Genomic DNA, 22,654 nt, shown 5'->3' with positions numbered 1-22,654 from the left:
AAATAGCGATCGTGAAGTGTAGTGCACACAAAAAGATTACAGATGATGTTGGTCGAGGAAATGCATTTGCAGATGAAACAGCGAAAAAGACAGCAAGAGATTCTACAAGTCGAATGTATGTGGCAGGTCCTGCAAATTGGGTCAGAGAGAGAGGAATGTATGAGAATACAGTAGAAAGTGTAAAAGCGATTCAGAAAGAGGCTTCAGAGAGGGAATTGAGCAAGTGGAAAGAAAGTACAGGAATGTTAGACGAGATGGGTTGTTGGATAGAACTATCTGAACATCAACGCTGGCTGTTACCGGATGCCTATGTACTCCCAGTGGTTACTATGGCACATGGTCCAGCCCACTTAAGTGCGAAAGGTATATGCAAGCTTCTGGCTCCAGTGTGGCAAAACGATAAAATCACAAAATGCGCAGACAATGTAGTGAAACATTGTATTGTTTGTCTGATGTACAATCCGGGAAAGGGAACCCCAACTCCAGCAGGTCACTTTGCCCCTCCGAAATATCCATTTTAGGTGTTGCAGATAGATTATATTCACATGGAACGATGCAACAACCTCAAATATGTTCTGGTGGTAGTATGCGCCTTTTCAAGATGGATAGAAGCATACCCCCTAAAGGATAACACCGCTTTATCCACAGCTAAAGTTCTACTAAAAGAATTTTTCCCCAGGTTTGGTTTGCCGCGCATTGTCTGGAGTGACAATGGGAGCGAATTTGTTGGCCAAGTTATGCAGAAAGTTTGTGCAGGTCTTGGTATCAAGCAAAAGTTTCATGCGGCAAACCATCCCCAATCAGCAGGATTAGTAGAATGCTACAATGGAACCTTGAAGTTGAAACTAGCAAAGGTTCAAGCGAGTACAGGACTCAATTGGCCTGATGCTTTGCCATTTGCCTTGCTATCCACCAGAACTGCAGTACACTCTTGTTTGGGACTTAGCCCTTACGAAGTGGTTTTTGGACGCCCAGCTAATGTATGGGGAGTCCCTCGCCCTAAGAAATACTCAGACTTGCCGTATCCAATGTTGATTGATTATCTGCATGATCTCACGACTAAATTGCGTGTTCTCCATCAACAGGTTCAGAGTGCTCTGCCGGAGGCTTCCACAGACCCAGGTCATTCCATCCGATCAGGTGACTGGGTCTGCATCAAAAACTTTCAGAAGACAAAGAATTTGGAACCCAGATGGCGGGAGCCCCGGATGGTCTTGCTGACCACGAGAACAGCAGTTAAAGTCGAAGGAAAGAAAAATTGGATTCACGGTGTGCATTGCAAGAAAGTGCCTTTGCCCTTTGATCAATGGGTTCGTAGAGGTGTTGGTGACTGTGAAAATGAAGACTCCACGATTCGTGCCCTTTAGTGATGCACACCTGAATGAGACACTGTCTGAGAAAGAGGACGACGACGTTTTGCAAGAGGCAATACCACCACATCGTCGCTTAGAAACGACTAATACACGAACATTGTTCCAAGACCAAAGCGTACCTGGGAAGGAACGATACCATTTAAGACATAACCCAAAGAACACTTAAGACTTTTCTCTCTTGTGTAGTATTCTGTCCCGGTTGCAGGGTCACGGTAGGAGTCTGAATCACGACCTGAGTAGTGGCAATAGGCCTGCAGGACTTAACTGTGTCATAGGACGGTAGACAATCGTGATTTAGCGATTGAGGAAGATTGCCGTGAGCATCCATTAGTAAGATGGAAACTACACTAGGCAAAAGAGAGAGAAAAGAAGAAATAAAGAAAGAATCCTGTAAAATAATGTACAGTCGTTTCAGTATAATTTTATGTGTTATTATATTATTGTCTATTGTTTTGGCGTTTATAAGTTGGATTATTTATGCTCTGCAGCCAAAAGTTATATCTTCTTCTTCTTTTTCGTCTTCTTCAACTGTCTCTCCACATCTCTTTCATACTCTTCCTCAACATGAACTCATTAGAAGAACTGAATATTATAACAATTCCTTTATCCAGTTATTATATCAGCATCAGTTAGTGGTCAATAAGACTGATTGTTGGGTGTGCGGACTTATGCCACTCACCGCAGAGAAAGGAATGCCATATTTAGTTCTCCCGTTTTCTTATGAGGGTTCTGCTTGGGCTTACTTCGTCATCTTCTCCAATGCTTATCAAAGCAAATTCAGACGATCTGTTAGTTCACATGTTAGCGATCCCGATTTTAGTCATAGTTCTTTGATTAAGGGAATGGTAGCTATGGCTAAAATCATGGAAAATAGTAAAATCTCCATTGATGAAAGAAAGGCATACACCAACTGGAATGTCACCCAATATATGTCTAGTCTTAGTGATAAAGTTAAGAAAGGAAAGTCTTCACCGATTTGGACTATACCACATCAGGGCAACTTCTGCTTACAGATAAACGATCGCTCTTCTGACACTATACAAAGGAATGACTGCTCCTATACGTACGTTTATTCCTCTCAGAACTCGCCTCCTCTAGTGCCGTCTCAAGGCACCTATTTCATTTGCTATAACAGAGTTTATACATGGTTACCAACGGGTTTCTCCGGTACTTGTTATATAGCCTTTCTTCTTCCCCCTACTTACACCGCTTCCGCAAACCATCATCGAACCACATACGGCAGAGGGATTTTCGATTCGAAGGACACAGCAGGACAAGAGGGAGGAGATTTCCACAAAGGATTTCTTCCTTTCTGGGGTCCAATGGCCAACAGCAGAAATATAAGACAACTGGTTTGTGTCGTAGAGACCACAATAGACATCACTGTAGGAGCCTTGAGTAACATCACGGCAGAACTACAGGCGGATCGTCTTATGACCTTACAGAATCGAGTTGCCTTAGATTTTGTTCTCGCAGATTGTGGTGGAGTGTGCAAATTGATCGGGTCAAGTTGCTGTATTTGTATACCTAATGACGCTCCGACAGTATACCAAGCTATCTCCAGGTTGCACATAATCTCTGAGTCTATTCACCAGGACGAAGGAGATTGGTCTTTTACGGAGTGGTTTTGGGGACTACTGTCCAAATGGGGTTGGAAAGCATTGACATTTCTTGGTATAATTCTGACCATTATGTTCTCCCGTTGCCTTTGTATGCACTGTGGTCCCGCTATCTGTGACCTTTGTGCTACTATGTGCATTCCAAAACCCAAACCACAAGTAACAGAAAACATAAGAATGATGTTACAGCAAGAACTCGATGAACTCATGACTAACGACATTGACTCAGATTAGCATGAGTCTATTTTGCCTGAGTTCTGGCAAAAGGAGGGTCTGAGGAACTTCGATTTCTGATCGCGATCGAATCGACCCGCCATTTTGTGCTCCGCCGCCATTTTATGTTGCCATCACTCAGGCAGCACGGCGAGCAAAGTCTATTCTGCTTTTTCTGCAACCTGGTGTCGAAATACGCTTTATGCCTCTATTTACAAAGCTGGTGTTAGGACTGGCCGAGTTCACTAATCCCTGTCTGGCTTTCCTAATCCCTCTCTCAACTATCTATTGATTCACACCATTCTTTTCTGACTTTATCTTGTCCCCTGGCCTTCACTGCCTTCTGCTAGCATTCTCTCGTTTCACAACTGTCCAACACACACAAACGTATCTCGCCACCTGCAAGTTAGTTATGAATCTGTTAATGAATTAGCTGGAGGGAGGGGTGACAAACATGGTTGGAAGAGAGGTTTCTTCGAGTCATCTGACACTTTTGTTTTCCAATCTCTCCTATTGGTTCTATCCTGTTTTCCAACTTTCCTTATTGGTTCTTTCTTGTGTGTTCTGGGAGTGTCTTCTGAACCCTATATGGTATAAAACCCTGTGCGCCACAGAGTGAAGTGGCAGTCTCCTGAGAACCTACTTTTTGTACTTCTAGGATAACTGTACTAGCTGCAGCTAAATAAATCTGATCTTCTAACGCCGACAGAGTGTCCCGTGTCTCTGTGTAGCTAAGCAGGAGAAACTCAAGAGATTAAGGCGTACCCTGCACCGCCAGGCCCAATTGGTTCTGGTTCTTCAAAACGAATATCTGTATTGAACCCTATTTGGTAATAGTAAATAAACCCTTCTATCGTTGGCTTTTAACTAGGTTTCGTTTTAACTTGGTTCCTTTTTTATTAGGCGACTTCCAGGAGTGGTGTAATCCTGAGTATGCGATTCCTTGTAAGTGTGACAATTTTTCTTCCCAGAATACCCTCCATTTTATGATGTTTTGTCCTTTTATACTGACATTCGTAACAAGTATATAATTCCCATTCTGAGAGGAAGGGGCTTCCTGCAGGTTAGACCAGCATTACTCTATCTCCAGTCATTGAGCACATCATGGGATATTTTTAATATTGCATGTTTTTTGGTTGCTTCTATGAGGTTCAAGAAAAACAGACATTTGTTACTTGATTATTGTTTAGATTCTTAAATGTCACCATGTAAATTTATAGAATCGTGCTTTTAACATCAATGCAAACTCATATGAAGGATTGTTTTAGGAGGAAAATAATGTGTCAAGATACTAGTAGATGACCCTAAAACTATGAGCTTGTCTTATATGCACATTGCACTTTAAATAACGTTTTTATTGTATGTAGAGCAGCCCATGGTACTTTTCACGATTGTCTGGAATGAAATGTTTGCACTTTATCCCGTATGCACTTTGTACTTTACAAAAAATGTTTTACTCTAGGACGTATTATCGGGAGAGAAACTCGTAGCTTCGTATCCTAATATGTTTGCCTTTTTTGAATTGAAATTTTATTTTGAGGACCAATGTGCCATTTTAATTTATGAGATTTTTAATTGCATTCTGCACTTTATATACAACTTGTATTGTATGCCTAGAAAAGCTCTAGCCCCACAAGATGGAATACAGGATAAGACATTTGTAGTTTTGCACCCCAATACTGTTTGTGTGTTTCTATCTTTTGAATCTTGCACTTTAAGTTTCTTTTCATTGATTTGTAATGAGTTGCTAGTTGATATTCAGTACATTTTATTTTTTAATTGTAATGTATGATTGATTGAACTGTTTACTTTTATGACATTAAGTTGTCGAATAAAGCATTTGATGATGATGATGATACAGATTGTTAACCTGGAATGTAAGGGGTCTAAATTCTCCTAAGAAAATATGACAGATCCTGGCCTATTTGTCCCGACATGATATCCATGTTGCTCTGCTGCAGGAAATGCATTTAACTAAACATACGGAGCATGGGGTTGCCAGCAGGTGGGCAGGTTACAGGCTTGCTTCTTCTTACTCGTCCTATGCCAGGGGCGTGCTGATCTTGATCCGGAGAGGAGTTGTGTTTGCCCCACACCAGACGCATATAGATGGGGAGGGGCACTGCGCAATGGTTCAGGGGAAGTGGGGAGGCTCCTTGGTGTCCATCGTAAACATGTACGGACCAATTGTAGATGACCCGGACTGCTTCTTAAGAATGTATGCTAAGTTGAGGGAGTGGCCAGACGCGGATATCTTGTGGGGTGGTGATCTTAATACCTATCTGAACCCTGATTTAGATAAATCTAATCCGTTGTCGAATCGGACTCCCAGGGTGGCTCAGGTTGTACGGAGTGCCATGTTGGAGTTTGGCTTTAAGGATGTGTGGAGGGTTCGCAACACCACGGTGAAAGAGGGTACCCATGCCACGCCGTTACACAATAGCTGGTCTCGGTTGGATTATTGGCTACTGGGTGAGGATGCGTCTGACTGTGTGTCAGATGTCATTCACTTACCGCGCAACTTTTCAGACCATAACCCAGTACTATTAGATATTAATATCCCAACGGCAGCACATCGTCCATTCATGTGGCGGCTGCGGTCGGAAGCGCTACTGGATCCAATATATGAGGCTGCGGTGCGGGAGGCAATAGGACAGTACTTTGAGCTCAATAAATGTTCTGTGGACAGTGCCTCCACTTTATGGCAGCGATACCAAAGGGGGATGATGGACGGAGCGCTTGAGCAAATCAAACACTCATCCCCAGTCAACTGATCTGGGTTTAATCCATCATCATTCTTTAGCTCACTCCACCACCCCAGTTCAGACATGGCCATATGCAAATCAGTCTGACCCTGTGCCTCATGGGAACAGTCCAGCCCAAACTGCCAAGCCATGTCTTCCCTGGACCGGAAACAAGCATCCTGGGACCGGTTTCGGGTTCATAACCCTCATCAGCCAGGATATCTTGAATCCAGTGAGCAAGGTCCAGCAATTGGGTGTCTTTTGCTCCACTTTAAGAGAGTCCTTCAAGGGCATATTGAAAGATCTCAGAACGCAACTTTCTAAAATCAAAGCTACACTTCGCGACCTAGAGCATAATTATACAGCGACCCCATCGGCGGATACCATGTTCCGTATGCATGAGCTTATACGGGAATATGACACACTGGCTGAAACTGAACTACGATACACCTCGCGTAGACACACAGGCCGTAGGTATGGTGAGGGGGGAAACCAGGTCGCACCCTGGCGAATAAAATCGAGGATCGCGTGGAGCAACCTCATATTGATAAGATAACAGACTCCGATGGGATAGACCATTACCACCCGCTTGCTATCACTGAACAGTTTCGCAGTTTTTATGCGGAACTCTATACGTCTAGGGGGGAGGCTGCAACGACCGAGATGGAGAGTTACTTGGAGGAGGTGGCGTGTGCCTGGCTAGCGGATGTCCACAGGGAATATCTGAGCCTGCCAATCGGTGCAGAGGACATTAGTGCTGCGATTCTGGCATTGCCTAGTGGGAAGGAACCGGGCCCTGATGGCCTCACTGTGGAATTTTATAAAACATACGCTGACCTGGTAGTCCCTTACCTGCTGGAGGTGTTTGCAGAAGCACACGATTCCGGGGTATTGCCGCCGTTGCTTCGGCAAGCGTTGATAATAACACTGCTCAAAAGAGATAAACCTCCTGATAGGTGCGATTCGTACAGGCCTCTGTCGCTGATTAATATAGATGCCAAGATACTTGTAAAAAATGTGCCCATCAAATTACAGCCTGATGCCGTGCCTGGTGTTGCCAGATCAACCGGGTTTTATACCTGGCCGCTCCGCCTCGCACAACTTGCGGACCATATTCTCCATGCTTCACGTGTTGGAGCCGAACCTGTCTGCTGCGGCAGTAATGCTGGATGCGGCTAAGGCCTTCGACTCGGTTGAGTGGAAGTATATGTTTTTCATCCTACATCGCATGGGATTTTCACTAATATTTATAAAATGGGTTATGTTACTATACGCTGAGCCTTCGGCTCGGGTGCGGGGCCTGACGTCAGATCAATTTCCTATCCGGAGGGGCACCCGCCAGGGCTGTCCTTTATCCCCACTGCTTTTTGTGTTGGCGCTGGAGCCGCTGGTGTGTGTTATCAGACAGAGGCATAGAGAAACGGCTCTAAATTTCAATTATCGCCAGGTTTGGCCTGCTCTCAGGACTGGCTGTGAATTGGGAAAATTCCACTGTCATCCCTCTAACGGAGTCCACGAGTCAGCCTGACATGGAATTCCCGCTGGCGTGGTCCGTGGACCCCGTTATATTTCCTGGAGTCTGGATCCACCGAGATCCGGACGTAGTCATATACGAAAATTATGGTTGGGCCTGCACCAAATTGCACCAACAGGTGGACACCTGGGTGACTCTGCCTCTGGCGGATCGTATTGCTCTAATACAGATGGTGGTATTGCAGCGGTTTTTGTATCTCTTTTTGAACATTCCGATTGTGTTATCGAAGGTGTTATTTACCGCTCTCCGTAGGGCCCTGCTTCGGTTGGTCTGGGGAGGAAAGCACGTCAGGGTGAGCTGGTCTGTCCTCACTAGGGGTTTGGGGCTCCAGATTTCTATGTCTATTATCTTAGTGTGCAGGCTCAATATGTGTACTAATGGGTGAAACCACGTGCTTATACACCGCATGTCGCAGTGGAGGAGGGAGACGTTAGTCCAGTCCCGTTGCATAGTATGATCACGCACGTGACACGTGGGCTCCCGAAAACGAAAATTAATGCGGTGGATACAACAATCGCGGCTTGGCAGGAGATTGGGCGATTGGCACATAAGTTGCCCCTTTATGCGCCAGCTATGTGTATAGAACATCATGCTGCGCTGTCAGTGACACACGAGGTGCCTTCGATGCGACTTCTCAAAGAAGTAGGCCTCCAGCTGATGCAGGACCTGTATCCGGAGGGGTCGTTCCACACACCAGACACTCTGCAATATATAAGTAATCCCACCTTGCTGTTCCGATTTGCGAAGCATAGACTCCGACACGCGGTCAGGGAGCACTATGTCACCTACCCTCTTGAGCCTCCTGCGCTACGTTCATTGCCGTTTTTTACTGTTTCCACTAATAAGAAACTGGTCTCCAGGCTGTATAGAATGATAAAGGTAGAGTGTGATAGTGTACTGATAGAAGCTGGGAGAGATGGAATGCTTGTTTGCCCACCCCGATAACGGAGAAGGATTGGAGGTATATATGTGGTTTAACGGGCACCCTGGTTATGAACGGGAATTTACGTACAATACATTTTAAATATATACACCAGATGTATTTTACACCGGCGAGGTTATACCGATATGGGTTAGGCGACTCTGACTGCTGTGGGAGATGTGGTCAATGTGGTGCTGATTTTCTTCACCTCGCATGGGGGTGTCGCAGAGTGGATGAGTACTGGACACTTGTGGTGCGGGATGTCGGTGAAATGTCAGGAATGGAGCTGCAGTGTACCCCACTTGTCTGTTTGCTATGTTGCGTTCCGCAGGCGAGAGGAGTATGTGGCAGATTTGTAAGGTTGGCGCTGATTCTGGCCAAACGCAGGGTGGCCATTATGTGGGGCTGGAGGCACTCACCAAAAGCTGAACACTGGCTCAAGGACCTGGTATACTGCAAAGACAATATGGAGACTTACGCAGAGGAATTGCCAACAGTCTAGCGGCCACAGGATATCTGGGGGCCCTTGCGGCAATTCCTCCAGAGGAAGGCTGTAGAAGCGGAGCTGAATGACTCAGATTAGCTGATAGGGGGCGGGATGCCAGGTGATTCAGGTGCTCAGTGTGAGTGTGACAGTATGATGCAGCTTTCGTAGATTAGCACGACTCTGTATACTCGATCAGGTAAAATGAGGGGTTTTCATTTTGTTTTTGGTCATTGTTGGGATTTAATGGTTGGTATATTGTCGCAGTTGTAATGAGGACTCTGCCTATTATCACTCCATATGTGACGGAACTGTGCAACATGCTTATGGTTTTTTATTGTCTTTCTTTTGGTTTGTATGTAATTGTCTTTTTTTTTCTATGGGAAATTATAATAAAAAATGAAAAAACCTTTTACAATCTGTTCTCACTATTTGGGGATGGTAATATAAATAGAGTTGTAACAAGGATCTGCAGTGGTATCAGACCAGTGTATTATTTTAAAACAAGAGGTTTTTAGAGCCTTAGGGAAGATTCAATTCCAAAGCATGAAACTATTGACTGACAGGGACCCCCCCAGACAGACACCCTTTTTATTTTCTTAATCTTATAATTTGTGGAAGACCGCAATGTAGGAATTAAGAGGACAACTGAGTACATGCCTTAGTATCTTCCACACTGTTTAGTAATACCCACGACCTCACTAGGGAGAATGCATAAAATACAGCATCTTGATCTGAATCTGGCGATTCAATCGGTGGGGGGAGGGGGAATGGGTTTCAAGAGATCAGATTTAATGATCCCCTTTGAAACAAGACACAAAATTACGTGTAGACACTTATTTTGAATGAGGAATAGTTTGCATATTTCATTATTGGAATGGGGAGGTGCTACAGAAAGCGGCTGTTCAAAGTGATCTGTACACAACGGACCAGTTGTCATCACCTCCATTATAAATGAAAGGTGACCACTTGGACTTTTTCCAGCACTGGACATCAATAGGTCAGGGAAATGTAGTCTCAAATGGACTTCTGGGAATCACTACTTTCACTGAGAACTTCAGTGAAGGATGTTTTGTACTACACACAGTCCTACTTTGCTGCAACCAAAGGGTGCACGAATGATGTAATCTTGCATTGTGCATGCATTTCATTCAGTGCAAAGCCAGACATATGTAGAACCTACAAAATTATACGGTTGTAAAATAGACCGCTGCTTGATCTGCAATAAGTGTCTTTCTTCACAAATTTCTCAGTGTATCCTGGTTTTCTTTTATGAAAACTGTCACAGTGAGTGCTGTTTGTACTATTTAAAGAGGAACACATATCACAGATGGGACAGTGGTGTAAATATACAAGACACTATGCACTCATTATTTGTATTAATGGGTCAATCTGTGAGCTGCATGGAATTCGGAGAATAGGCCACAGAGGAATGCAATTCAAATTGTAGTTCAGTGTCTCTTATGAAGAGTGGTAGTGTGTGAGATACTCTTTTACATGAATCATTGTGTATTCCACTCCTTAATGTATGTGTAATTTTAATTTAGCTTAAGAACAAGGGTGGGTAAGTTAGAAGACCTGAGCTGAAATATCAGAACTGACCCAACACAAGTTTATCATTGGAAAATGGACTGGTATCAGAGCCTGAAAAGCTTGAAGACATAGTACCTGATAGTAAGCAGACCCTCAAATAAGCCTTCTCCTGCCCAACTCATCTAGCGAACTAGGTACCGTCCCAAAACCTCCACAAGTAGTAAAGAGGCTAGATGTCTGGCTTGATGAGGACCTCTCTTGTGACCAACACATTTCAAAGGTTGTGAAAAATACCAATCTTCACCTCATGCTTATGAGGAAGATCCTTTCACTGCTTCAGATCAAAGACCGCATTTAAGTGACTAGAGATGGAGCTATCAAGTCTTAGTTATGGCTCCTTTGGCTACACAGGCATGTCAAAGGAATCGCAAATCTGTATTGATAGAAAACCAAGCTTCAAGAATATTCTTCAATGTAAGGAAATCAGAACATATATCTCTAGCCCTTAAGAACTTCCCTTTAATGTCTTCCAGTAGGGCAAAGAATAAAATTCAAACATTTGTGCACCACTTTCAAATGCCGGGAGGGCCAAAACTCAATATATCTTCCGAATCCTGGCAGTGTTCACAAAAGGACTGAAAGCAGACCTGTTCAAAGTAGCTTTCCTTCAACTTTCAACCTTAAACTTACACCTTCAACTGACAATCGCTCCCCCACCTTCTGTAGGGACAGAGGCCCTGAAGAGTGCACAAGAGACCATGATTGTAGTCCTCTAGACAACAAACCAATTGGGGACTCCTCACCCACTAGCCTTGTGGCCCTCCGTTTGGCACAGAAAACCAACCAAGTCACTGGTCTGCTCTACAACAGCGCTATGAAGTGGCTCTGGCAACAAGCCAGAGATCTACAAATATGAAACTCAACACAGTTGAATTGTCCAATTGAGCCACAATGTGACAACTAGTAATGCACCTCTACAATCCCACCTAGAGCGTTGGTAGAAGTACCATTACTATAGCTCCCATAATGTGTAAAATGCATTAATTTCAATTTGAATTTTTTGCAAGGTTTATGGAGCAATATGCAGAGTAGAAAGAAGGGAGAAAAGGAAATTAGATAAACCAGCATTTGCTATGTCCCACAGGATGTCTCATATATCCAGTTCTTACTTCTTGGACTACTTCAGCTCAATGAGATCCTCTTGACACCATGAAACAAAATGTTGATACTTTATCAAAACAATAAAGTATCTCAATACAGTGCTTTGCAGTGTCACCTACAATGCCCACTCAAGACTGATAACCATTAAAAATCAAATCTGGGAGCAGTATAACCCAGAAAGAGGTTTGGTTTCTTTTTTTGTGCGTGTTTTTTACACCAACTCCACCTGACACAAATGTCTGCTTCAGCGTGCTGTTGCGACAAGGCCAGAAATCCAACCCCATAAAAAGATTAGAAGCCCCTCCTTATCAGAGAGAAGGGTGAGACTACTACAGAAAATATTGAAAAGGAGTTTTCTTATACATTGATATTGAGCAGAAGAATTTAAAAAAACACTCTTTCCAAAGAACTCTACAAAAATGAAAATGTAACATCTAAAGACAACTTTATAGCACGCATGTGTTCTTATTGATAATGTGCTCCACCAAATAAAGCACAACCTTTTAAAAATTTGATATACAATAACTCCTTTCATTATGTTAACAATTTTGATATACGTTCTGCCTGTTTGGTGATATAAATTAAGGAATAAATCTAGGTACCTTGAAAATTATTTTTCTTATCCACGGTTTATCTGCCAAGAAATCCACCATTGAAAAGCCAGGATTTCGTCGAACAGTAGACATGGCTACCCAATAGCCACCAGAGCTACTTAGACGAATGTTGTCTGGAAAGCCTGGCATATTCTCCACAAACATGTCTATGCCTCCCTTCATTAACCCCGAAACGTAGTACCTGCAGTAAAGAAGAAAAAAAAACAGCCACATCACAAAAAAACAGTTAAAAACCTGGCCAGATGTAATAAAACCTAACTGAAAGAATAAAGAAACTAAAACAATGTGCTTAGTATATACTTATTGAGAAATATGACCAAGACAAGTTCTTATAAAGAAGGTAAATTAGTTTTTCTCTGAATGTACTGTTTTTTTTCCTTACAGATCTTAATTTACTGAATAATGTCCAGAAAGAAATTAAAGCATTGTAGTATAGTATTCAGCCGTTTGGTTCCAAGTTTTTTTTTTGATAATCAACTTTATTGATTTTTGAGAACACAAAGAGAAGGTTAGCAGCAACAGCACAGTACACAGGTTCACAAAGAAGACACTGTAAGGGTATCAATGGCAATATTGTCTAGCATGCACAGCGATCGAGCGTTTAACATGGCAAAAAACAAGCAGTCTGCCGGAAGCAAGGAGCTATTCCCATGAACCCTCTATCCCAGTTGGTCCGACCATTTACGCCATACTTTCTGGTACTTGGCAGGGCAGCCCCTGGCTTCGAACAAGGGCTTCTCTTGAGTCGCACACCAGTCAACCCATCTGCGCTATTTTGCTATGGGGGGGGGGTTGCGAGTGTCAGGCTGTGTCCAGGCCATAGCGATGTCACGTTTGGCCACCTTGATGGCCGTCCCCAGGAATAATTTATCTGCTCGGGATCCGTCTAGATCGTCCATAACACTCAGGAGGAGCGCATAGGGTCGTGAGGTACATGCAACCCAGGATGTGTGTGAGTGCGGATTCTATCTTTTCCCAGTACATTATGAGGCGGGGGCAAGACCAGACCATGTGGTAGAAGTCTGCTGGTTGGTACCTGCAGCATGTGCATTCAGCCGAGGCACGCAGCCATGCTCTTTGAATTCGCTGCGAGGTAAGGTATGCAGTGTGGACGTAGTAGGTCTGGATGAGTCGGAGTCTGGAGGAATCAGTGATGGTCTTGGGGGCCATAAGGGCGTCCCGCCAATCTTCATCCTCAAGGGGGGCCAGCCAACTCTCCCAGCGAAGTTTAAGCGAGTCCAGTGTTGTGGGACCATTGTTCGTGAGGTACAGTATATGCGTGATATGCCTCCCATCCAGAGATTTCCCATCACGACCTGCACTTCCAGTGGGTTAAATTCGGGAAGAGTGGTGCCCTTTGAAATGTGAGTGATCAGAGCGTGGTGAAACTGTAAATATCTGTAAAATTGTGAGGTGTGTAGGGTAAAGCAGTTCTGTAAATCCTGAAAGGTCCTCATATGGTCTTCCACCCACACATCACCTAGTTGTGAGATGCCATTGTAGTCCCGAGACTTAAACCCTCGCGCAACACCGCCACTTCAGCTAGCCACCTGCCCTGCCAGAGTGGTGTTTGTCGGGTCAATTTGGATTCCCACTGTGTATGACGCAGGGCCGAACGCCAGGCCAGGAAGACGTCCGGGTCACCATTTGGAGTGCTTTAGGAATGAGGCATCCATACATGAGGGCCTGGATTCGAGGGAAGTCCAGGTGTCATAGTTCAGTTCTGTAAACTGAATCGGATCACCATCCAGTGAACCAGTCATGAAGGACAAGCACCGGGTTTGGTTCCCAGTTTAATTAATTTTTATTTTTTTTATTTTACCCAACTTTCTTTGGAATTCTAGAAAATCAGTACGCATAGTGAAGCTATTCCAGCGACAAATCAGCCTATGTTCTATAACCCACATATTAAATACACAGCAGGGGAGGACTTGCATCCTCTACTTGCGTTATGAAAAAATGCCCATGGGTACACCTTTGAGACACAAAGTCTAGGCTGCCACTAAACAGTGGTGCCAGAATGTTCTATCCAGGAATCTCAAAGCCTTGGTATACTTCCAAAATCACTCTCTGGCTCCCTATCTGGGTACTTCAATCAGTAAGCATCTATCCATGCCTGGGAATCACTCTCCAAACATAGGAAACCTGTTTGTAAAATGTTAAGTGATTAGCCAGAAGCAACACCATGTTTATTGGAGTCTTCATAACGTTGGCTAACTTAAGGTCTTAGACCATGCCAAGCAGTGCAAACAGAGATCAGCTTTTGTAACAATCACACTACTCCAGTCAAAATATCAGGAATTCTCCCTTGGACATCTTGGATAACCCTAAAGCCCCACTGTGCAGGAACGCCCCCCTCAGGTGAGCGGCTTGGTTTAGTTTTCCAGAGCCTCAATATGGTATTGTATGTTTGATGGGAGATAGTTAAACGGGATAAATCACACCACTCAGTTCTTTAAATTCAGCCTTCCATTCACCCAGTAGCTTAGAAAAGAGGTTGGGGGCATTATGTTTTTTATGAACATGTGAGATTTTCTAACTGGCTCATCTGCCCATTGTGAGCCTCGCCCCCAGGGAGATAAAACTGAGTACTTCAAAGTATATTACATTTGTACACATAATGTACCTCAATTGGAGAGGTCTGTAAAATTGACTATGGTGGTGCTCACATTCAATACCATTCCAAACAACGTCAAGTGTCCATCATTAAGAACGTCACCCAACTTTGAGATCCTGATCAGGTACCTCCCACAAATCCAGCTAGGGAAATTAAAAGATTCAGCCATCTCACTGTCAATAGAGGGGGGTTTCCCTGAAAAGTTTACCCACCAAGCTCATCATTTTCAGCACACTGAACAAATGATGCAGAACCAACACAGTGGCTGGGAAATGTCTGCCTTAAGCTGACCGCAGCAAAATATGTGCATGAGGTGCACTCTGTCAGACACTGTTCGAGTCAGACCAACTGGTCAGTTCTCTATGTAAAGAACTTTTCAGCATGCCAGGTGTGTGCATTGTAGTAAGAATGAATATTCAACATACAAAAAACCAAACATACTGACAGTATCTGCTGATAGAAACCTTGGCACCATCCCCAAGCCCAAAGGCATGTCATAACAAGTTCACTGACGATATGTACATGGTCTTGAGGGACCATGTGCTGGTAGTTTCAAACGGTACTTGGGTTCCTTTGGAGGGTCACCAACTTGACTATTCCAGAAGGGAAATTGGGAGATTGCCTCAGCTGCACAAATCACACTAGAGCGGTCTAATAAGGGAGACCAGTTTTACACTATTACACAATTTATTCCTTTGCATCAAGAACATTCAGATATTTATGTTTAGACCTTACCACTCTGTTTTTTTGTAGGCTGTTTCCCGTTCAGTCCCTGTATCAGAAAAATGACTTAGCTTTCCCAACTGAAGCTTGAGCTAAAGAAGGTCATAACTCTGAGGGCCAGCGTCCCACTCAGTTTTGGTCTGGACCAGCCATGATGCCAGAGGCTCACAAGAATGTCATTGGTGTACAACATAAGTTCTTTAATGAACAAGTTACTTAAACTTGGTATTGCCTTATCTGGTGTAGACACTATCTAGCCGCAGATACCTTACCTTAGAATATTCCCCAGGCATCAAACTGGATTCGGAATATCTTGAGCAAACCTCTGCACGCTGGCAGATGGAGCCAACAACTCTGCTTATTAAACGTTGTCCACCCCAGATGTGACATGTGCAGTGCCTATTTAGGAGCAACATCAGCGTGCTGACATCAGTTTCTTTACAGGACTCTTCTGTGCCAGAAGCACAGAGCCACGATGGCTGATTGGCCAGTATGCAGAAACTATGGACCTACAGGGACTTTTTTTAGGCAGGAAGACTGGCCCAAAGAAAAGTGGAGGCAGGGACGTTTGGTAAGGAATCTGCAGCCAGATAGAATCTCTTACCAGATAAGTTGTTACTGAAAGTAAGTAACTTGTTCATTTGATAGTGACTTCTAGCCGCAGATTAATGACCTTAGAATAGATACCAAAGCAATACCTCCCTGGAGGAGGGTCTGCCAACTGGCTCAGACCAAAACGTCCTGGAGGAACAAATGGGCAGAGTGCCCATCATGATAGACCTGATGATCAAAGCAGTGCTTTTTTGTGTAAATGTATGCAGGGATGCCCCGCAGCAGTTTGAAAGATATTCACGATGGGGGCTCCACAAGCTAACACAGTAGTGGCAGCTTTAGTTCTGATGGAATTAACCCGTAAAGCTTCAGGGGGTTGCTTCTTGGCTAGCATATAGCAGATCTTAATGCAGAGCACAATCATCTAGAGATGGTCTGTTTTTATACTGCTTTGCCCTTCTTTGCTCCAGCGAAACCAACAAAGAGCTGATTATCCAGCCAGTGTTCTTTGGTGCAATCGATGTAGAACAACACTCTTTTCGGGTCAAGGTGACCAGAGTCTCTTCTCTCCCTTGGAAGGATGAGGTGGAGCAAAGAAGGTCGACAGGTTGTTGCTTTCTTCGATGTGGAAAGTTGTAACGTCTTTTGGTTTAAAAAAAGGAACCGGTACGGACCAATTTGTCTGGGAAGAAGTTGAAGTAGGAGGGTGAACAGAAAGCACCTGCAGCTTGTTGACCCTCCTGGTCGATGTGATGGCCAACAAGAAGACCGTTTTGATCGTCAGTGGTTGTATAGGGCAGATATTCATGGGGTCAAAGAGTGAACACATTAAGTTGGTTAAAACCAAATTATTGTCCCATTGAGCCATAACGAAAGGTTTAGCGGGAAAGATATGCTGAAGCCCTTTCAGAACACACATCACAATGGGTGACTTGAACAGGGACGGTTGATGAGGCAACCACAAAAAAAAAGCAGTGATTGCTGAAAGATACCAAAAACGAATACCCCATTCGTGGCAGTAGATAGAAAAAGAAGTTTTTGTTTTGTGATGCTACTCCCCTTTCTTGCTTTTTTCTGTGGCGCTTTGTTAGAACTCCCCACCACTTTCATCCCTCTAGTTATTACTCCAGCGGGGAGGCACGGGAGACTTGGTGGAGGCGGCGAGTAGTGCTCAAGGTTAGTAATGACTGGACTAGGCAACCTGGACTGAGAACATATGGTCGGAACAACTACTTCAGGTGAAGTCCGGATGGTATGTAAAAGCGCACATGACGTGGCCCCTCCCCCTAAAATCCTGGGGTCCAAAGAAAGTCTTCGTTCAGTGGCCTCAATTTCGTGAATTAGGACAGATTCCGCTCTTTTTAAGAAAGTGTCCAAGGTACCAACCACCCTGTCGCTCGTTTTTTGTTTGTTCATTGTGGGGGTGCTTTTCAACCCACAAACGCACCTGGTACAGCAGGAAAAAGGACAAACAAAATACAAGGCTAAAGCACTCCTACCTCAGGTGCCAACGAATAAAAGGTTAAATGAAGTAAATAAGGTGGCCCAGCCCAGCCTCTTCCGGCCTCGAACGGCCACAAACGGTCCCGCCCTTGTCCCGGGCTTATCCCGGCGTGTCCCGCGCGCGTCCTCACGGGCAATGGATCAGGCTGACCTTTATTCGCCTTCTGGCGCGTGATCAACTGGCGACCTGGCCCAGGGGATCCTGGGTGTTGTAGTTCCAAGGACCGGCGAAGCCAAGCCCGGCCGGTCCCTCATCCCACTGACGGTGCTGGAAGGGGGGGCAGAGCCAAGCCCGGTCGGTCCCTCGTCCCGCTGACGGTGCTGGAAGGGGGGGGCAGAGCCAAGCCCGGCCACAGGAGCAACGAGACAGCAGAAGAGCAAGCAGAAACCAGGTAGGTAGCCGGGGAAAACAGGGGGCTCAGCACCAGGCTGACCTTTATGCGCCTCCTGGCACGTGATCAACTGGCGACCTGGCCCAGGGGATCCTGGGTGTTGTAGTTCCAAGGACCGGCGGAGCCAAGCCCCGCCGGTCCCTCGTCCCGCTGACGGTGCTGGAAGGAGGGGAGGGGGGGGGCAGAGCCAAGCCCGGCCACAGGAGCAACGAGACAGCAGAAGAGCAAGCAGAGACCAGGTAGGCAGCCGGGGAAAACAGGGGGCTCAGCACCAGGCTGACCTTTATGCGCCTCCTGGCACGTGATCAACTGGCGACCTGGCCCAGGGGATCCGGGGTGTTGTAGTTCCAAGGACCGGCGGAGCCAAGCCCGGCCGGTCCCTCGTCCCACTGACGGTGCTGGAAGGGGGGGGGGGTTGCGGAGCCAAGCCCGGCCACAGGAGCAACGAGACAGCAGAAGAGCAAGCAGAAACCAGGTAGGCAGCCGGGGAAAACCTGAAAGATACCACTTAACAGTGCCCAGAGCGAGGTCTTGCCAGGCTAATGACAAAACAAACAGCACCACCTTGGACAGAGGAGCAGGAAGAGGATCAGCATGTTTTTCAGTGTACAAAGCCCGAATCTTGTCTCAATGGCAGGTGTATACGGTTTTTGTGGATGGACGCCTAGCTGCCAGGATGACCTCACTGACTTAGGGAGGGAGATCAAGGCTCAACTTGCACCACTCAATCTCAACGCATGAAGGCAGAGAGTGCACAGGTTCAGGCACAGAACCGCACCCAGAAACAAGCCTCCTGGGACCGGTTTCGGGCATCACCCCTCATCAGTCAGGCTAGCTTGAATCCAGTGGCACAGTGAACCCGGGACCCACGTATGGTCATACCAGGTGCACTTAGGGAGACATAGATGATGGACAGAATGCAGAGCAAATCAAACATTCTCGCTCAGTCAATAGATCTGGGTTAAATCCATTGTTCTTTTGCTCACCGTGCCACCCCAGTTTAGACCCAGCCATATGCAAATCAGTCTTGACCCTGTGCCTCATGGGAACAGTCCAGAACTAACTGCCAAGCCAGGTCCTTACTGGATCGGAAACAAGCATTCAGGGACCGGTTTCAGGGTATCACCCCAGATGGTGGCATTGTAGAGGGGTTTCCGTGAATGAAAGGGTGCAATCTTGCTGAACAATTTGGAGCTCCCACTTGTCCGAAGTTATGGACTGCTAGCAGGGAAGGTGGTGCCTGATTCTGCCGCCAACTGGTTGCCCGTGATGCTGCAAGGGCAAGTTAAGGATTTTTGGAGGCTGCCTTGACTGGGCAGATCTCTGGCTTTGGGTCCCATGAGGCTTGTGTGAGCCATGTCTGCAGCCACAAAAGGACTGGAGAACCTAGTGGCTGTGGTGGCTTAGTGGATGCAGCTGGTTAGTCCTAACACAAAAGGGTGGAAGACAGAGTGAGGAGGATGTGGGGTGATGGTGAGTCCCAATCACTGGGTGGTGGCCCTATTGTCTTTGAAGCACTCGAACACTGAATCTGCCTTGTCACCGAACAGGCGAGTGTCATTGAAGGGCAAATCCAAAAGGAATGGTGGAAACATCCCCCTAAATGCCAGCTGACCACAGTGAGGTGTGGTAAATAAAATAAATATTACCGGACTGAATTTCATGCGGAATCTTAAATTAAAGTAAAATAGCTCAAAATAACGAGAGGCAGAATCCGTGGTATAAGAGGTTTCTAATGGGCTTTATTCCATTCAAAATGGCCGACTCGAGTCGCGGCCCTCAGGTTCCGTCACCACGAAGGTTCAGGAAGTGAAGTACAATAATTCATTAACAGACATGTATTTTTATAATAAGTGCATTACAATGAAACGAATGTAGAAGGCGTAACATTTGATAAGAAAAGTGACAAAACAGTGACATAATCGAAACTAGGCGTAATAAGGAATAAAAGAAACATGATTGGTTAGAATTATCAGACATAGGTGGATCTATAAGATAATACTTGGCATAGATGCGCGCGCGGCAGCATGACGTGTAATTGACGTGCAACTAGGGGGTGAAGGGGACTTGACATTTAGCTCTACATGTGGAGACGAGAAGTCTGGGGTCAAGTCATCCTAATCCCAAATCATATCTAACATCCTATGTTTAAAGAACTATGTTATCCACAAGGAAGAGACTCTCGGGCAGAATCTATTCTATACTGACTGTGTGCGTGTACAAGCGTCTAAGTGTCTATATGAGATGCGAGGGGCAGAAAACTTTCCATGGCAACAGGGCTATGAATCACTTGCAGGAGGACGGAAAGGCTGAGTCCTTTGCTTGTGAGCTAAAGGAAATGTTTACCTAAATCACTGGACAGGAATGCATCGGCTGAAGAGTAAAATAGATAATTCGAAGGTGAAATACAACTTCTTGGCAGACAGGCGAAAACTGGCCGAGGCAGTCACCGTTAGCTGCACAGGGAGTAGGACAAAGTTCATGGATACAGATGCGAGCTCAAGCTGAAGCTGTCAAAGACAGAGAGCAGGGAAAGGCTTTGAGGACAGAATCGGGCCTACTTGCCTGAACTGTAAAAATGGAGTAACTTAGCCATATAAAGTCGGTGGCTTTTCATACTTAGGAATCGAATATCCAGCCCATTGATGGCGGATCTGACAGAGAACATGTTGACGGTAGACACACATATGTTTGCGTCTTAGAAACTGGAACTGGAGGGAACATACATGTACTTGTAACATGCATATAGAACCGTTGGGGTCCAAGATAGGGGACATAACTGATCAGGAAAATCCACATTTCCACATTCCCTCCTTGTCCCCTTCTTGCCCTTCACGAGACATCAATCTTCATCATTCCATTGATTTGCTCATGGAGCATCATTTCTTCTTCTTTCTTCTTCCGGGATCTTGAGCGAAAACCTTGATGTGGGATACACGATGTGGCACACAGACCACAAATCGCTGGTCCACATTGTAGGCATAGACAACAACTGAAGAGCATAAGAAGGCCAATACCTAGGAAGGATAGAACTCTCCATCCCCAGGCTGATATCACACTCCAAAACCACCCGGACCACGTCCAAGTGCCTGGATTCTCGTGTATCTGGCTTACAATCTTATGAAGGCGTGTTATAGCTTTATATACAGATGGCGAATTTTCTGGTATGAATATGCAGCAGCTGGATCCGATGACCCTGCAAGCTCCGCCCCTATCGGCCAGGATGACGTCAAGGACAAGACGATTCTGGAGAACAACAATTCTCATCACTGATTGTTCCTCTGTCAGATTGCCTAGGGCGGCTATAGTCTCGTTTACTACAGCTTCAAGAGTCTTGGTGAGTCTGCGTATCAGCTTACTATTTGATATTGTACCTATATAGGGAAAGATACCTTTATTGAAATCTACATACTTGTCCCATGCTGTTTCAGTATAATCGACAACTGGGAGATCTCTTTGCTCTCTATTGTGTACTAAATGAACATTTCGATAATAATCAGGGGGAGCTAGGAAAACAGGTGGCAAAAGGAATGCTATGTAACAGGTACCATCCCAATCTAGAGGCAGACGCATATATGCAGTCTGACCACATATGAAGTAGGAATGGCGAGAAGCTCTAAATGAAGATTTACCTTGATCACTATATTCTACTGTAGTAACGCATTGGCTATGGCCCATGTGTTTGGAACCAACTTTTCTAACACATAATTCACCCTTAACTGGAAATACTGACATAGTGGGCAGAATTAGTTCAACTTCGGATTTGACATTCAAAATCATAAGATTAGGTGTAAAATTACCTAATTTATACACTTCATTTTCTAGATCAGTTCCTGTTCTACTGGGGTGACCCTCCTTATTAGGGTGACAGACTTTGAATAAAACTAGATTCAGATTTCCCCATATCCAATGTTGTTGATAAACTGCTGTGTCTGGGTCTATGGAATTTAATAAACTAAACCATGCTCCACAGGAGCCATTGTGTGTGAACGGATGTGGAAAGAAAGGCAGAACTCCTTTGTTATTCTGATAGGGAGGGAGTCGGCCACACACCCAACAATTGGTCGCATTACTAGTCTGATGGGAATGATGTAACATACTAATGAATGTGTTATTGCGCAGCGCAAGTCTATAGGATAATTCATGTGGCGGTAGGTCACTAAAAGAATGTTCATCAGTTATATTGAAAACACGTTTAGAAACAGGATAATACATATGCAACAATATACTTGCAGTAACTATTAAAAAACTCAATAAAAACAAAATTAATAATGTCACAATACAGTGGTTACGCAGTAATTTACAATAAGCATGTCGTTTCATTATGATTCTGGACTCTACATGATTCAGACCTAAGGGGTACATGTCGGGACAGATTCAACCGCTTCACCTTGGAGAGGACTTAAACAATCAAATCGTCCGACAGTTTAGATCTGGACCTGAGTTTCTGTTTATAGAGTTCGGTGCTACTGGCCTCAGCCAAAGGTAGCTTTGAGTCTATGGGGGAAGACACACGGGCAGTACTGTCTGTGTCAGGAGGAAGTCCATGAAATTTTTTTACGTGACTGGAATGAATCCACCCTTTTCGTCCCTCGATCTTCACGGCTGTTCTTGTGGTCAACAGGACCAACTTGGGTGCTTTCCACCGGGGCTCCAATTGACTCTTCCTG

The 22,654-nt window shown here is 45.0% G+C and overlaps 1 protein-coding gene across 1 annotated transcript in view; it reads right to left on the bottom strand.

Annotated features, from left to right (window-relative positions):
- APMAP (adipocyte plasma membrane associated protein) overlaps nucleotides 1-22,654 on the bottom strand; it is a 386,605-nt gene that overhangs the window by 34,937 nt on the left and 329,014 nt on the right. Inside the window, exon 8 of the mRNA XM_085612063.1 lies at nucleotides 12,186-12,378. Within this exon, the coding sequence (XP_085468189.1) occupies nucleotides 12,186-12,378 (193 nt within the window). The remainder of the gene's footprint in view (nucleotides 1-12,185; nucleotides 12,379-22,654) is intronic.

This window comes from Triturus cristatus, chromosome 6, assembly GCF_964204655.1.
Source record: "Triturus cristatus chromosome 6, aTriCri1.1, whole genome shotgun sequence".
Lineage (NCBI taxonomy): Eukaryota > Metazoa > Chordata > Amphibia > Caudata > Salamandridae > Triturus > Triturus cristatus.
The sequence above is the reverse complement of the archived record's forward strand: the minus strand, read 5'-3'. Positions and strand labels throughout refer to the sequence as shown.